Genomic DNA, 17,429 nt, shown 5'->3' with positions numbered 1-17,429 from the left:
AGATTTGAAAGGAAGAAAAGTGAAAGGAGAAAGCTGTCCATGGCTATACGTCAGCATAATCTCATCACTTCATGCTAAGGGTCTGCGTTTCTCAGCAAAGTATTAACATGTTAATCAGTGTCGTAATTATATTCAATCAAGTTTTGATTGGGTTGAAAAGTCTGAGAGCATCCTGCTGGGTGATGATGCTCCTGTGCGGACATTTAACTGTTCAGAGTTTTTCGACTGGGATCAGATGGATGGCTGACGGATGGATTGTTCTCTTTGGGAATTAATGAGGTTCTGTTTTAATTGGCCCCATGCTGGTCGGCATATTGCCGTTTGTGAAAACGAAACGAGGAAAAACCTAATCAAATCCTCTTTAATTAATTTCAGCTTGAAGCCAACAGGCAAGCAAATAATTAAACGATGGCGAAATCCTTCGGAAAAAGAAATGGATGACTTAATTAAAGAAGAATGGAATAAACAAATGCGTTGTGGCTGGGTTTTGAGAGCCAGTACAGTTTAATGAGCTATCGCCGCAGCAACAGGCTGGTTCACCTGCGTCAGGCGCGGGCACTCTTTTCCTGCGCTGAGGAGTTGAATGCAGGCAGATGGAGGGAATGAAGATTAGGGTTTCTTACTTCTGCCTGCCTTTGGCTCCTCCAGCACTCGGCTGCAAACGCTTGATAAGCAGGGCGAACTCTAAGCCGGCAGAGTTGAGGGAGAACTAGCAATAGAGAGAGAGAGAGATTGAGATTGAAAGGAAAGCTTGTATGTAAAATCACATTTGTGCAATAATTATTCGTACGCCGTTCCCTATCTCTCCGCTTTGACAGGAAGAATCACAGAACAATGGTGTACATTTGGAGTGAGGGCGATGTGGATTCCTCTGTCTGTGGAAAAATAATGCTACAGTTGTGAGATAAGGAACGAGTGTGCCTTCTTGCAGAAACCCCTTTGCTCTATTTTAGGTGAATTTAGATAGAAATTTAGATTTTAATGACACATATGAAGCAGAGGAGCAGCTAGTCCTTGTGAGACTACTTTACTTCAACTGTTGCAAGTTGAAGTCCTTACTAAATTGCGCTAAATTTTGTACGAGTAGGGCTGTGATAAATAATAGACTGCAAGAATTTAAAATTTATACAAGTGAAATGTCATTAATAAGCAAAGATACAGGCTAATATCGCATTCTACAAAGTCAGTATGGCAAACTGCCACTTCAAGGAATGACCTACAAACAAAGTATAAGTGTATCCACAGTAGCAGTTGTGCAATTGTATCAATATTTTTTTTAGATTTCAGTCAAAACACCAAGATGAGAAGCTGTCTGACCTTGAGAAACGTTCCCTTATTCATTTGCTAGCTGCATCTGAATGAGCAATACTAGCCAAGCCACATTACCTGCATTTAGAAATCAAATCTTTTCAAATATGAAGTGCACAAAAAGTGCCATACTTGCAAGTTTAAAGGCAAAACACTTCCTTTTTAATGTTCTCTACAAGAATAAATCATGTCCTTTATTTGGCAAAACGCCTGTTGAACTTGCAATATAAAAGCATAATTTGCATAATATGTCCTACATGAGGTACATGTGTAAAATATCAGTATTAAAATTGTCTTGCCATTTGTGAATGGAGGTTATATTGAATAGTAGAGTCCTGCTTGTCGTCACAGATGGAATTGCCTTTTCCTTTCCATGACTTATTGATGCGAAACATGAAAAATGTATTGTATTTGAATGGAAAAAAGGTAACGGACAACCTTTGAATCTTTTTCTTTTTTGCGGCTGATATTGAATTTGTGCTTAGCAAGTGCTATTCGGAATCTCATAAAAGAGTTATGCACTGCAGATGTAATTATTACCCGACACGGGAGTTACGTTGGACACGTAATTTTCCTTTCAAAGCATTTCATTATTAGATTTTTCTCACCTCTGGGAGAAAATAACAACAACAGCAGTCATGTACACACTGCTGTTGATACTGAAGATTAATGGAAAGTTGTAAGTTTCTTTTTAAAAAAAAAAGGCCAAGAGACGGTTTTCTGCACTTTGTTGTGCGATTTGGCTGTGTTCCGTGGCAAGACCTTTAAATGAAACTCCTCGTAAAAATAAATGAACGCTTGCTGCAGCCTCAGGGTCAAAGCAATTTTCAGCAATGTTTCAGCCATATATAAAACATGTAGAGCTTTGTTCTCAACTCTCCATCATCACTTAAATTAGAAACACTCTGCTGGGGCTCCTGGGTGGTACAGCTAAAAGAGTTGCACCCTGTTGCTGCAGCTTGCAGCTATCCACAGCAAGGAGTTCAGTTCACCCTGTTGCTTTCTGGGTGATAATGATGTCTAAGGCTGGACATGAACATTTTGGTATCTGTCAAAAATGAGAACAATGTGTGTTGAAAAATGTGGCCAGAGTTGAACGTACTCTGAAGTATCCATGCGTCAGCCAATGTGAGATGACCTTGAGAAGTCAGTCATATTGATACTGAGATAGAAGGAAAAGAGAAACTAATCACTGCTATCAGCTTGCATACCGAGCTATACAGTCCACCTCTATACTGAAAGCTCATAGATAGCCTGATTACAGCACTATGACTAGCTGATGTAGTGTTAAAGTTGTCTTGCTAAAATAAAGTATTATTGGATAAGTGGACACTAGATGATATTCTCAGTTATATGTGTTTGGGGAAAAGAAAAAAAGACTGTACAAACACCATACAGTACTTTATTGTACAAATACAATAACATCTACTATATGATATAAACTATGGCCGAATTGTGGACACCTGTCCATCTCACCTACGTGGGCCCCCCTATGTGACTATAATAGCCTTAGCCTTCACTCTTCTAAGAAGGCTTTCCACAAGATTTTATAAATGAGAAGACCTGACTCACAATCTACTTTTAAATTCATCCCTAAGGTGTTCAGTGAGGTTGAGGTCAGGGCTCAGGCCATGGAAACCCATTTCATGAAGCTCTCCAGAGGCAGTATGGTACTCTGTAGTGAGTGATGAGAATATTTTTACATGCATCAGCACTCACCCTTGTGAGTCTGCGTGGTCTTCTACTTTTGTGGCTGAGCTGTTGTTGCTCCTGGACACTTCTACTATCACTATAATAACACTTGCAGTTGACCAGGGCAGATCTAGCAGGGTGGAAGTTTTTGTTCTGTGCTTTCTGTGCTGACATTTTATACACCTGTTAGGAGTGGGTGTGGCTTAAACACCCAAGCTCAGAAATTAGGAGGGGTGTCCACATACTTTTGGCCATAACATATAAAATATAGTATGCAACCAATAAGAGCAGAACAGTAGCGGCCAGACAGAAAATAGAAAAGCAGCAATGACTGTTGTCCATGAATTATCATGAGTGCACAATGAAATTTAATAATAGTGTACAACAGCATAACCATAGACGCTGTGGAAAATTGCAAGCACAGTAATCAGATTAAACTGACTTGACAATATCCAGTTTTTATGTTCACACAGCTGTAGAAAATCTGATCTGTTTCACTTCTAGGCAAATAGTCAGATTTGTGCCACAGCTGCAGTTCAACTTACGTAGACAGAATTGGGCTGTCAGCAGCCCTCATGGAGCGCATGCAGCATTCCTTCAACATTTCATGAGCCACAATTAAAGAAGATGTGATGATTGTCTCAGATTGGTTAGTGCTGTATGATAGGGGAGCTGCAGACAGCAGTTTGCAACTGACAACAGCTTACTTCAACGTCAAAAAATAAGGCAGCGCTGGACTGTTTTGACAGGCCACAGCCTGAAGAGGCAGTTTTAAATGTGCGCACAAAGGCCTACATGCACCAGTACTGCTGTTTTCTGTAGAGGCCAATCAATCAAAAGCAGCATGCTAACACTGGCTCCCCTCAGCCTGACCCCACTCTACTTATGTGCTCTAATTACAGCCCTCACCTAGCCATAATTATACACAAAGCCAGTGAAATGCTTACAGCTGTTTATGTTGGTGTTAAACCAATGGATGTTGGGTATTAATGCAGCCAGTGCTGTCATTTAGAGCCCACTGCCTTTTGACAGACATCTACAGGGAAGGAGCGTTAATGTAGGGGTGGACTTATGTACAGGTTTAAAGCGTGGTGTAAAGGTCACTGGCTGAGTGGTCATCTCATACAAGGAGGACTGCTGATTCTGTGGCCTTTTATTCAGCTGAAATAGCGTTTATGTTATTTGTATGCTCAAATTGTGGTTATTTTTTGTCTCTTTCATTTCTTTCTGACCACTGAATACTCTCCAAAGTCAGTACGCTTTTTTGTCATGTTCATGCAGTCAGTGCTAGTCAGTGTGTAGCCGTGTAGTTTGATAAGGATAACAATAAAAGCAATGTGCACTGCTTTCTGCCAATGCATTGCATAAGAGTCTTGGACATGAGGCAGTGAGAATAAACTAGTCTCTAGTTTCAATGACTCTATATGTTTCAAAGGCTTGGCTCTGGCCTAGGAGAGAGCACTTTTGCCAACAGTGAATGGCAAGGTAATTTACAGCATATTATTGAGTAAAAGGAGCCAAGGAGAATGATAAATAGGTTTAATCTGTTGGAATAATCTAAAATATTGATAATGGAGCTTTTTGCTGTCCTTCTTTATCCATGCTTATTGTAAGTATAGAGTGCAATGAGCTGGGGAATATAATTAAACCGCTGTATGAAATGTTTGATGGCCTGCCATTCAAACCAGTTCATAACTATCAAAAATGTAACTGACAGCGCCAAATCATACAGAATAGAATCAAAGCAAATTAAATGAACCTTGTCTGGATCTTGTGTTTAACAGGTGGTACAGTGCAGAAAAGCCTGAAGTCCTCTGCTCTCCTCCCTCCATCATGCTCACACATCGTCCAGCCTAGCCAAGCTCCTTCAGGTTTCAGAGGAGGCAGCCTGTCTTCCAACACAGTCCACACTCTCAACGGTATTACATTTCACCCACTACCCTTTAACACAACTATGTATTGGCAATTACAGTGGTGGTAGTACTTGGTAGTGGTAGTCCTCGTGAGTGAGTATACACTGACTGGGCACTTCATTAAGTACACCTTCCTGTCTCTACACTCCATTCTATCAGCTATGTTTACTATATATAGATGGCCTTTGTAGTTTTACAATCACAGACTGAAGTCCATCTGATTCTCTGCATACTTTGTTTGCCCCCATTCACCTTTGCTCTAATAGTCAGGACCCCCACACTACCACCACAGAGCAGGTATAATTTGGGTGGTGGATTATTCTCATCATTACAGCGACACTGATGGTGGTGTGTTAATGTGTTGTGTTGGTATGATTGGATCAGACGCAGCAGTGCTGCTGGAGTTTTTAATCATTGTGCCCATTCACTGTCCACTCTATTAGACACTCTGGTCTGAATAGTAGATGTAAATTCAGGGACAATAGCTCATTTGTTGCTGCACAGTCATCTGCTAGGCCTTCATCAGTGGTCACAGGACGCTGCCTACAGGATGCTGTCTGATCAACTCATACCAGCACAACACACACCACCACATCAGTGTCACTGTAGTACTGAGAATGATTCACCACCCAAATAATGCCTGTTCTGTGGTGGCCCTGTGTACTATGTTTACTCATTCAGTGCATAAAGCCCTTCAAATAAAACATAGCTGTGTCATTGAAAAATAACAATTTATTAACAATTTCTATAGCTGCTTTATTAGAGAAGATCTGGCCATAATGTTGTTGTAAGAAAATGTCGTCTCCACAATAGCAGCTATGAAGGAGAAGGAAAAAACATTCTTAATAAAAGTTTAAAGTTTGCCTTTTAAATTTACTTTTGTCCATTTATCATGGAATGTTAACACAATGTGTAGAGACTGGCTAGTTTAAAAAAAATCAAAACCTGAAAACAATGGGACAGAAATGTGCTCATGTTTGGAGTATATATACAGTTTGTACAGTGTGAGCGTGTGTATGCATTGCAGCACAGAATGTGAGGCGGGCCCAGCGTTTGCCGGAGATTGACAGCGAGCTGGCCAGTCTCTTGCATAGTCGTATGAGAGAAGTGGGCGGGGCATTGCTGCAGGGACAGAGCGAGACGGAAGAAGCGCGCCAGCGGAAGATTGACAGGATGGCAGCTGTGCGTCAGCACGAGGAGAGCAGCACACCCAACCTGCAAGAGACAAGCAGCTCCATGGTGAGACAGAAAAAGAGGCTTTACACAGCAAGGTGCAAAAATGTGGGCACCCCTGCTCGAATGACACGTTTTGTTTGTTTTCAAAGTGAGAATAAATGAACACACTCTACAGAGAACACACATCTGCACATGTTAGTGCACAATTACTGTTTATTTCCTGATGTTAGCATATTTGGGAAGAAGCATAATGTGGTCTGTGCAAAGGAAATATATTTCTATACACTGTTAAAAATATGTCATGCTTTCTAATATATTTTTCCACATAGGTTTGACATGTATGTAAATATAAAAAACAAAACCTTGTATTTCCATTTTTGTTGTATATGTCATATATTGGCAAATGTTTAAAAATGCCACAGTTGACTATATTGAGCACATTTTAAAACACATTGCACGTACACTGTATATATATATATATCCATCCATCCATCCATTTTCCAAGCTGCTTCTCCGTCAGGGTCGCGGGGGGGTGCTGGAGCCTATCCCAGCAGTCTTCGGGCGGAAGGCAGGATATATATATATATATATATATATATATATATATATATATATATATATATATATATATATATATATATATGAGAACGTATAATTTTGTTCAATTTGGGTTATGCTGCATTTTATGTCATCTTTTCATTTTTAAAACATTGTTAAAATCAGCAAACAAAATTGTGTACTACAATTTGCCAAAAGATGCCATATTTAAGTTTGTTCCTTGTAGAGGATCAACAAAAGAAAGTCGGCAAAACATTATATGCTGAAGCTGTGAGACTAATGTAGTTTACAATTAGCATCTTGCAAATTGCATATGTAGATCATTTTTCACTTACATTAAACTATGCTGATTTCTTAAGGAATCTGGAAAAGACTTGTGGTTTCTAACATTGTGTGACATACTGTTATCTATAAAATGGCTAATACTAATAATAGCCACAGTGAAGCCTGAATTTAGTCTGTGCTATTGTCCATTTTAATAGAGAACATGTATAATGATTTATTCAAGGAATGTATAAGCTCCCATCCTTGTTAGCTACATTAGCCTTTAAACTTCAGTGCGAAGCTATAGAAGCAAACTTTAGACACCAGATGCGTCTTGGCTGATCGAGTATATCTGGAGCAAGACAGAGAGATTTTTGGTTAATCTATCATTTTGAGCTGTCATTTTGAGCTGTCATTTTGAGCTGTCATTTTGAGTTCATCATCATTTTAACCCAGTTCCAGCTCTGTGCTGTTCTACTACACTCATACCTGCTCTTCATTTTTATATTCCAAAGCATATTTCTCTCTTCAGCTGGGAGGAGAGAGATGTGAAACTGAGCTAAGCTGTTCATCAGCTGTACAAACTCCTGTCAGTGAAACCTGAATAATATAAATTCTCACAGTCTCTCTCTCCCTCCACACATCACTCAGCTCTGTCCTAACATCCAGTCTCTGCGCTCTGTGCCGTTTTACCATCTTTTAACTGTGATTTGACGGTGTCTCTAGTGTATTAGCTGTCTTGTAAAATTGTGTTCAGGAAGGTCCCAGCTACCTTTTCCAGCCATGCTTGATTGTCGTCTTCTCTTTCCCAGTGTGAATTGTTAAATGTGTTACAGAATTATGGTGAATATGTTTTATACATTTTCTTTGTTTGTTTTCTTGCTCTATGCTCTATTAACCCTTCACTGTCAACAATTATTACTGTTGTTTTGCTATGCTATTTGAATGTAATTCCATAATTAATTACCTAAAATAGTATTGAAACAATACTATTTAAATCTGTAAAGTCAGTGATTTAGCTGTTGCATTGCTTTTGGGTGGTACACCATATATACCACCTATATAGCTGGATGGTATAAACTGCTGTTCAGTCAGTTACAGTCTGAGTTAATGTTAGTTCAGGTTGTTATGGAGGGAGAGAACATTAGCGATATATGGAAGGAACCGCTGGTATTTTGGCATAATGATTGCCTTTAGCTTTGTTTTAGCCATTAGCACAGCAGCCTGCTAGCTGAGCTAGTAGTGCCTGTGGTGCTCCTCCATCAGTCAGCTGCATCACACAGCAACGTGGTATTGTGGCCTGATGCTCCAATTAAGAAGTCTGTGGCTCAAGCACAGGTGCTGACAGCATGAATGACTGTAATATTTACTGAACCCAAGCAGATTCTGATGCTCAGAGATGTAAATGTGGGTCTATGTGATGGACATGTGTGACAAATGACTTGAGAAATTTGAGTAAGAAACAAGATTCAGAAATCAATTCATTATTTTTTTTATTTGATATTTTGATGCAATTTTTCTCCTCTACCAGGAATGGACTTCCATATACACACCAAGGGGTTCACATTTTTTTATTTGTATTGTATCGTTTGCCTATTTGACTACATTTTCTCTCTCTCTCTCTCTCTCTCTCTCTCAGAGGAGAAAGGAGGACCGTGTGCAGCACTCTCAGGACTTGCGTTTGATTGAGGCGTATCGAAAGCGCTGTAAAGCAGAGGGCATCACTAACATGCTGAGCAAGGCCATCACCACCACACACACACTCTATGCCACACTGGGTACTGCTGAGTTCTTCGAGTTTGTGCTCAAGAACCCTTTCAACGTTCCTCAGACAGTCACTATTGAGTGTGACGACCCGGAGCTCAGGTAGGATTTAACGCGTACACACACACACACACACACACACACACACACACACACACACACACACACACACACAGTCATACACAGTCATACACACTTATTCCAAACCATGCTGTGAGTCTCACATGAGCAGTTAAAGCACTATTCTGTGAACGCTTTATCTGCTGTTACAGCACATGCAACCACTTCCCAGCATAGCTCTAAAGCTGGCTTTACATGATGAAACTTTCATGTAACTAGTAACTACAGGTTGAAAGTTGCATGAAATATAATTTCTGCACAACTTGAATGTAAGTAGAGCAAAATAATAATCAGATGTAACACATTCAGTCATTCCACTAGTAAGCAAAATTACTAGCGAGTATTTTCATTTATCACAGGCATAAAAAATCGCCTGTGATGTGTTATTTAGCATACTTTTAACCTTTTGTATCTATAAAAATCTAGCTAAACAGATCATAAGACTACCACAGGCTAACAAACCAGAAGAAACACTGCACAAGCAACTGCTTAAACTGCAATTTTATAATCAGCAAATATGCAATATTATTCCAAGTGACAGTCCTTTAAATAATTTTTTTGCTCATGATATGTTATTTGAAGTGAAATAGGCTTGGACGATGTCCAAGAAGTGTGTGCTCTACTGTCTTTGGTAACACTTGAATCTGAAGCCAATGACAAGTAAATTCTGTACTCTTCCAGATATTAATGTGACAGAGGATTGTTACACTAGCAATACATGCAGCAGAATGTAAACCAGAGTGGTATGTGGGTGTGTCAGTTGCTCTTTTTAGAATCATTACTTTGTAAAGAGTTGATTTATTAAGCTTTTTAGGAACACATTAATGCTAGCCTCCGTAAAACGGGTGTCTTCTCATTTTTTTCACACTTGACAGTATCGTGTCCACAATTCTGTGTGATTGTGTACATTTGTGAATGTGTCAGTACAGAACCATGCAAAGTATTGTTTGATATTAGCCAATAAGTTAAGCTAACTATCAAGCAAGTTAGCTAAATAGCCAATATAGAAACATAAGATTGGCATAAAATGACTTAAAAGATGATTACACCACGTATCATGATTAGATGATTCGTGGTTTATTCATGGTTCCAGATTGTTCCCACTGTAGGTGGGAAATGAACTACAACTAGAACTATAATGTATGTTGGTTCCCTTTTGGGTGAATTCTTGTTTTTTTAAAACTGCAGTGGAAAAACACTTCTGTGCTGGAGCTTCTCAGAGTGTCACATACTGTCTGAAGAATATAAACTCTTTACATTCCCTAGCCAGCTTAAGTGCCTGATGGTTCCAGTGAGTCCTAAAAAATATGGGGGAAAATGGTTTCATGGTTTCCCACAGGCATCTGTTGAATTGAAAAAAGGAGATGAATACAATAACCCTCTTTTTTGTTTTTGTTTTTTTGCCCAAATTTGTATTACTATAGTTCCCAACTCCAGTTTAGGTCTCCCCTATCACATGATGCTCCCAAGTTGGGAGAGTGAAGGCTAGCACATGCATCCTTTAAGATACATGAAGGCAATTACCGCACATTTTCAAACTGACACTAATGCAGCAGGACAACTTAACATGCTCAGAGGACAGTGCTAGCTGCCAGTGCCGCTAGCTTTCCCCCACTGGCTATACATCCTTCCCTCTCGATGACAGGGGCAATGTTTTGATGATTGGACCACTGTTTTTTTGTTTTTTTTTTAACAAGAAATTATTGTGCAAGTTTTAGATATTTCCTGAACATAAGGTGAAATTCTGTCATTCACAACGATCACATTACATCACGTTACCTGCGCTTTCTTTCTGGAAGTTGCAGGAAGCTTTCACTCAAGTGAAGTTAAGTTTTATGCAAGTTTCAAGCAACTAAAGTTGCTTTGCAAAGCCAGCCTAATCTCTCCACAATTGAAAGGAAGGGAATAAGCCAGTCTCTTCAGTGTGCCAAGATCTTGCTTTAATGGGTGATGTGGGTTTGCAGCTAATGTGCTGTTATCAGCCTTCTAGCTCTAATAGTAGTGGCTAGCTCAGCGCCAACAGCTGCAAGAGGTGCTCAGTGGGCCGAGAACAGCTATCAGGATTAATGACTCCCGAGTTAAGAGGCGGTTGAATGAGCAGTAATCAGATCACACTGTAACGCAGAGGGGTACATGCAACACTGAAAATCTTGGCCCCTTTTGTATAAGCGTTGTGTTGATAAGAGACACTGATCACATTCCCCGCGTGTTTGAGCCTGCTCATTAATGTAAGAACCGTGGCTGCACAATCCCTTTGTTTTAAAGCATACACATGTTATGAATTCTCCTCAGACCACAGTGTCGATCTCCATGAATTATCATCAGAAACTAAAAGAAGGAGAGGAATCAGACTCCTAGCCTTTAATAAGGGATGCACCGGCTCACATTTTTAGTGCATTTACTGTGGCACTTACAACTTTGAGACCGAACTGAGGGCAAACAATGATGTTAACCCCCTCCCCCTACTTCCTTATTAGATATTAAATCATTATTTATACCCCAGGTCATATAAGTGGTGCTGAGTGGTGGAAAGGCTGTATTTAGAGACCTCAGAACTGATTACAAGCAGTTCAGTGAGACTGTTTAGTGGTTAGGTGAGGAAACCAGGTGAAAGGGGCAGTCGTGGGCTGGAGGTTAGAGAACTGGCCCTGTGACCGGAAGGTTGCCGGATCAATCGCCAGTATCGACAGTCCATGACTGAGGTGTCCTTGAGCAAGACACCTAACCTCCAACTGCTCCCCAGGCACTGTGGATAGGGCTGCCCACCGCTCCGGGCAAGTGTGCTCACTGCCCCCTAGTGTGTGTGTATTCACTAGTGTGTATGTGGTATTTCACTTCACGGAAGGTTAAATGCGGAGGTGGAATTTGCCCGTTTGTGGGATTAAAAAAGTATCACTTAAAGCTTTTGCTGATTATCATGACAGTACTGCTAGAACGGAAGTAAATGAGCCATCATACAGTATTGTGCAGGAGCCAGAGACCACCCTTCATTTATGTAATTTGAAGTTAAATTGGGCTTTAAATGCAAGTTGTTTTTTTTCTGGAGATATTTCTGAGATATTTCTATTTACTGAACTTTGGATAAATAAAATGTTCTTGCAGATTTGAAAAAAAACTGAAAGCAAGTCTCAGTAAAGGAATTGAAGTTGGAATAAAAGCAAAGGGTTGGACACACTAAATACTGAAAAGGTGATAATATATTTAGTTGTTGAGGCTTCTGTGTTGCTTTCTGTTAAACATTATATCTTTTTTTTGTTTTTTTCTGACTCTAAATAATGATTAACTTAATTCCTCTTTATTGCTGTTCTGACTGAACATTTAAATTAATAAAGGGTGGTCTCTGAATACTGCACAAACATGATGGCCTGAAGACTGAACATTTCTGCAACTTCGTTTCCACATGGACTAGGGCATAACTGTATTTTCGGGAATATTTTAGTTTAATAGTACATCAAACTTTTTAAGAAGACTGACAAATGTGTGATCAGAAAGCCCAAGACGTTGTAGAAAGACAGGAAGAAACTGGTCAAGACTGCACTGGAACAGCTTTGGGCCAGTGCAGTCTTGACCAGTTTCTTCCTGTCTTTCTACAAGACAGACCCTAAAAGGGGTCAGGAAGCATGTGAAACAGGAATCAGTGTGACAGTGTAGCAATGGCAGGAATGGACATAGGGCAGCAGCACCTGAAATAGAGGTGAACAGCTCTCAAGGTATGCTTGAAATACTGGTTCAGTTATTTGAGTCTATTGTAGATGGCTAGCAAGTCATACTGTAATAACATAAAATAATGTAAGGGCTGCAGGAAATGTAACTTGCTTTTGTGCAGTAACCTGCTAGACACTAAGCTCTCATACCTCAGATATAAATAAAAACTTTTTGGAAAGCACATAAAATACATTCTTATATCAAACATATTTTGAAATGAAACTTGTTGGGCAAAATATAGTTATTTCATACATTTAGTCTTCCCTGCTGTGCACGTTGTCAGAGTTCCAAACTAGTATGTTTACTAAAATCCTAGTATGTTTACTGATGTTTATTGAATTCCCTGCAGAGACTGAGGAGAGACGCTGGAGAATCCTCAAACTCAGTACATCTCTTGGTAGCATTATCTACTCCGGGAATTTTATTCAGCAGGCCGAATCAGCGATTAGCAGCCTTAGTTTGTCAGAAAGCCTCTAAATGTTTGTTGAATTTAAAAATATCAATAAATAGTCAGTTTTCACCATAAATTAAGTCACCTTGTAACTCTTGTTTCTACTTTGTGTCAGCCCATCCAAAGTTAGATGAGCTTTAGGTCAGTGGTGTTTCTGCATGTTGTTGATGTACACTTTTGCTTTGTTTAGTAGTGCTAACTTACATTTGTAGATGCTCTGATGAGCTGTGTTTACTGACTTATACTTTTTTTAAAGGGTTTTCCAATGTATTCCCAAGCCCATGTGGTCATATACATTACAGATTGTTGGTTTTCAGTGCAGTGCACTGTCTGAAGGATTGAAGGTCAAGGGCGTTCAGTGTTGATGTTCAACCTTGCCTTTTACACACTGAAATTTCTCTGGATTCCCTGAATATTTTAATAATGTTATGGACTGTAGATGGTGAAATCCCAAGGAAGGCCTAGAAATCTGTTTAAGATTTTAGCTGAGTAATCCTGAATAACCCTTTTTTTTTAGATGCATCTGTACCCTTACTCTGATTTCTTTCGTTTTTGTCTGTCTCCGCATGTGCGAAAACAGAAAGCAGTGTCTAACTCAGTACCTGTAAGATGGAAGCAAAGCACTTTTGGGGTGATGCTGAAACCAACTACATGCTTGATGAGATATTTTAATATTCTTTATCTTCTAGATGATGAATATTCATATTTTCTGCTGAAGTATCTTTTAAAAAATAGACACTACAGCTTATTCTGTGAGTTCATTTTTCTATTGTAAAGCGAAAATCCAATTACTGCCTGGCTGGCTCATGTAGGCCCAAGATTTTCCATAATTTCATCACCCAAATACATGTAAAGGCACTGGACGGGTTTCTGACAAAATTAGATTTTCAGATTATGAAGTGCATGTAAATGCACTTATTGTTTTTAAACTATTTGACTGTTCACTGTTTTTTTACATAAACGACTTTCATGAATGCTCTTTTTATTCCCAATTAATCAAATCAACTGTTGCCTATCCATCTGTTTTCAAAACAGGTGTTTTTGATCACTCTACAAACTTCCCAGTCCTACACTGCCCCTGTCACGACTCCTTTGGAATGTGTTGTAGGCATCTAATTTGCAATTAGCATGTATTTTGTTATCCCCTATCACACCTGAAACACCTGCTTCTATGCTGGGAGACTAGCATGTGCTTCTGCCAACTCACATTTTCCAGTGCACCTTTTTAAACTGGTGCTAATGCAACATCACTGGACAAGCTGAGCACTGTTTTGTCAGCTAGCATCATATTGAGTGATGGGGGGAACAGGGGGCCATCCTACAAACCCAGAGAGAATGAGGGACTTCCCTCCAGTCTCCTGGTGAAAGAGCCAAAGCTTAGATGGTTGTGTCCCTCAGAAACTTTGAGATGTAAGCATTTGTTACAACAGTGATATCTGAACATGGATGCATGGCTCAAATATACAGATGCCCAAACATTAAAAAAAAGACTAAAGCTTTTAAGGTGTACTTGCTTTCTCGCATCACTGTAGATACATTGAAATAGAAGATAGTGTTGACATCAGGACTATGGAGCCTGAAGAACACACCCCAGGGTCCTGCTGCACTGCCTGTAATATTGAGTGAAAGCCTTTTCAGAAGCTGCAGTGTTCCTGTGGGAAACATCAGCACCTGCAGATCTGTCATGTCACTCATGAGCAGTATAGTTTCTGATGCTGTTTGTGTGTATTTGTGTGTTTGTGGGGTTTCCAACGTCTTACATTACTGTATTACAGTGAAATAGCTCTTTGACATAAGCAGCAAAAGAATTCTGTGTGTGTGTGTGTATATATATATTTACTGTATATCAGAATCTGAATCAGAATACTTTATTGATCCCAGAGGGAAATTACACACACACACACACACACACACACACACACGTATATATACATATATATATATATATATATATATATGGGAGAGAGAGAGAGAGGGAGGAAACTCTGTCTATGCTTCTCTGTCTCTATGTCTCTTTGGGTCTCTGACTATGGAGAGATCATATTCCCCACCTGTTGAAATGCTGTATTTTGGATGGCTGAGGTGAAGCTGCCTATCTCTGCCCACCCCAGCAGTTCCTTTACTATTTCTGAACCATGAAATATCCTATTGTCACTTTCAAATCTTCTCCTCCTCGGGAGTTTGTGCGAGTCTTGGAATGACACGCCGCCTTTAGTGCTGGGTATTATGGCACAGAATACGATAAAACACGATGAGGCTCAATTTCAAGTCCGCGCCCTGTGCATGCGAGCCGCAGTTTCCAAACCTCCAAAATTCTTTTTGATCATCTATTGAGAATATTCACTTTACAATAGCCCGAGGTGCAGCCTTTGATGTCTAAAGCACCCTTTTCCTTCATATATTTGTGCATGAAATTTTTTCACTGTGAAAAAGAAAGTGATATTTTATATTCCGTATATTCAGAACATGTTATCTTTTTGCAACACGTTCCCTGAAATTCTGTTCCTTTAGAATTTGAGAGCTTACTCTTCCCCGGCTCATAGAAAAAAAGAAAAACAACATAATGCACACTGCTTTCTTTACTGGAAGCAAGAAGAAATAAGTGTTGGAAAGCTCCAAAAAGACCTCAAGCTGGTCTTCTCATCTCTCTCCATTTCGCTCACTCATTATCTGCAGTGTCATAGTGAAGGCTGAGGAATGGAGGTATTTTAAGGATTTGACGAAGACCTCCACTCCGTTGGAGGCGGAGATGTTTCACCTGAAGGACAGTGGCCCGACTCCTCAGGTGTACCTGCGGCCCAAAGAGAGCGTCTACATCCCACTCAAGTACCAGACCTTCCTCTCCGGCCATGCGCTGCCCTCCCAGGTAAACCTTCTGTCAGGTACACTATCCTTCTTCTCTCAGGTATAAGCTCACTCTCACAGAAAGTCTCTTCAGGGTGAAGTTGATCTCCACTGAGGTCTCTTTCAGGTAAGCTGTATCTCTGAAGAAAACTAGTGCTGTGTTTTTCCTCGTTCTCTGTCCTCACGGGGCTGAGGGTACTCTAAGATGCACTTTGGTAAAGTTAGATGAGACTCAATTAAAGTATGGAATGATTTCTTAAAACTGCTGTGGAAAGCATTGCTAAATGGTCGGGTTATTATTAAATTATAAGACGAGGCCTAGTAATCTGTAATTTTACATTTTTCAATTCAGTCAGTTGTTAGAAGTGGAAAACTACAGTGAGTCACTATAAAATTGCTACACTTAAGGTAAAATAAATGCTAATATATCTGATGCACATTTCAGATAAAGCAAGCTTCTATCTGGAAAGGACAAAAGGTGTACATGTGCATTGCTGTTAGCTTAGAGCTAACACACTACACGAGCCCTGTAGGGCTACTAGCAGAAATTAGTATTAAAGTGTGGTTGTTCCTCTTTCTTTTATGACCTGATTAATAATATTAATAATAATAATAATAAAATAAAAAGAACCTAACTCTCACTATTTGGCACTAATCTCTTTTTGGCACTAAATAATGAAATAATTATTTGGTCGTTAGTTTTAAAATTTAAATTAGTAGTTCACGTTACATGATTTCATAGCTGAGAGCTATTTGAGATTTTCCACATAGAAAGGCTGTAGCCTTTTCAGAACATCTGAAAGCTGAAAAAAGTATTCCTTTTGTAACACCTTTCCATTATGCTGTTTGTGTTTGTTTGTAAGAGGCTCATGAGGCAAATCTGTTTTGTGACACTAAATGCGCAAATGATTCCAGTGTCAGTTTTTCCAGCAATTCAGGTTTTGACAAACGGTTTATTCACTAGAGTTGAATACATAATGTTTTTGTCGGCCCTCATGAAATATTGACAATTTCTGTTTGAATAGCCTAATTTGACCAACTTTTTGAAGTGTTATAATGTTTATTGTGAAAAAATCCTTGGACAGAAATGCAGCTTATGAGGCAAATTACTGCATATGACATTTGATTGTCAAGACAAAGTTTCAGCCTCTCAAAAAGCTTATTTGAGAGTGCCTTATTGCTCTGTTCTGTTTTCTTGTTTTTTATATCTGATCTTTTTGCTTCGATGCGCCACGTTTCTGTGTGTAGGTGACAAATATCTGTCATTACTGCAAACATACCTGTGCCCTGGACCTGCATGAGCACATTTTAAGTTAGCTTCAGTTTGCATGACAGTGATGATGAATATGTGCAGTAATGGACAAACAACCAGGAGTGACGTCCCAGGGAGGCAGTAAACATCAATTGTAGAATTCCATTGCGTAGACAACCTTTGGTCAGTCACCTTGTACAGTTAAAGGTGTACCATTGTGGGATTTATTACCTTCAGAAATCACACACCCATACATTATCTAAACTGCTTATCCTTCTGGGTTGTGGGGGCATCCAGAGGAAACCCATGCAGACATGGGAAGAACATGGAAACTCCACACAGTAAGGAACCTGGTTACCCGGCCGGTGAATTAAACCCAGGC

At 39.6% G+C, this 17,429-nt stretch overlaps 1 protein-coding gene across 1 annotated transcript in view; it reads left to right on the top strand.

Moving 5' to 3' along the window:
* Nucleotides 1–17,429, top strand: part of nphp4 (nephronophthisis 4) — a 280,801-nt gene that overhangs the window by 231,695 nt on the left and 31,677 nt on the right. The window contains exons 18-21 of the mRNA XM_017693446.2: nt 4,785–4,919; nt 5,941–6,152; nt 8,551–8,777; nt 15,628–15,817. Of these exons, the coding sequence (XP_017548935.2) occupies nt 4,785–4,919; nt 5,941–6,152; nt 8,551–8,777; nt 15,628–15,817 (764 nt within the window). The remainder of the gene's footprint in view (nt 1–4,784; nt 4,920–5,940; nt 6,153–8,550; nt 8,778–15,627; nt 15,818–17,429) is intronic.

The sequence above is a fragment of the Pygocentrus nattereri genome, chromosome 28, assembly GCF_015220715.1.
Source record: "Pygocentrus nattereri isolate fPygNat1 chromosome 28, fPygNat1.pri, whole genome shotgun sequence".
Lineage (NCBI taxonomy): Eukaryota > Metazoa > Chordata > Actinopteri > Characiformes > Serrasalmidae > Pygocentrus > Pygocentrus nattereri.
This window is presented reverse-complemented; position numbering and strand designations above follow the sequence as displayed.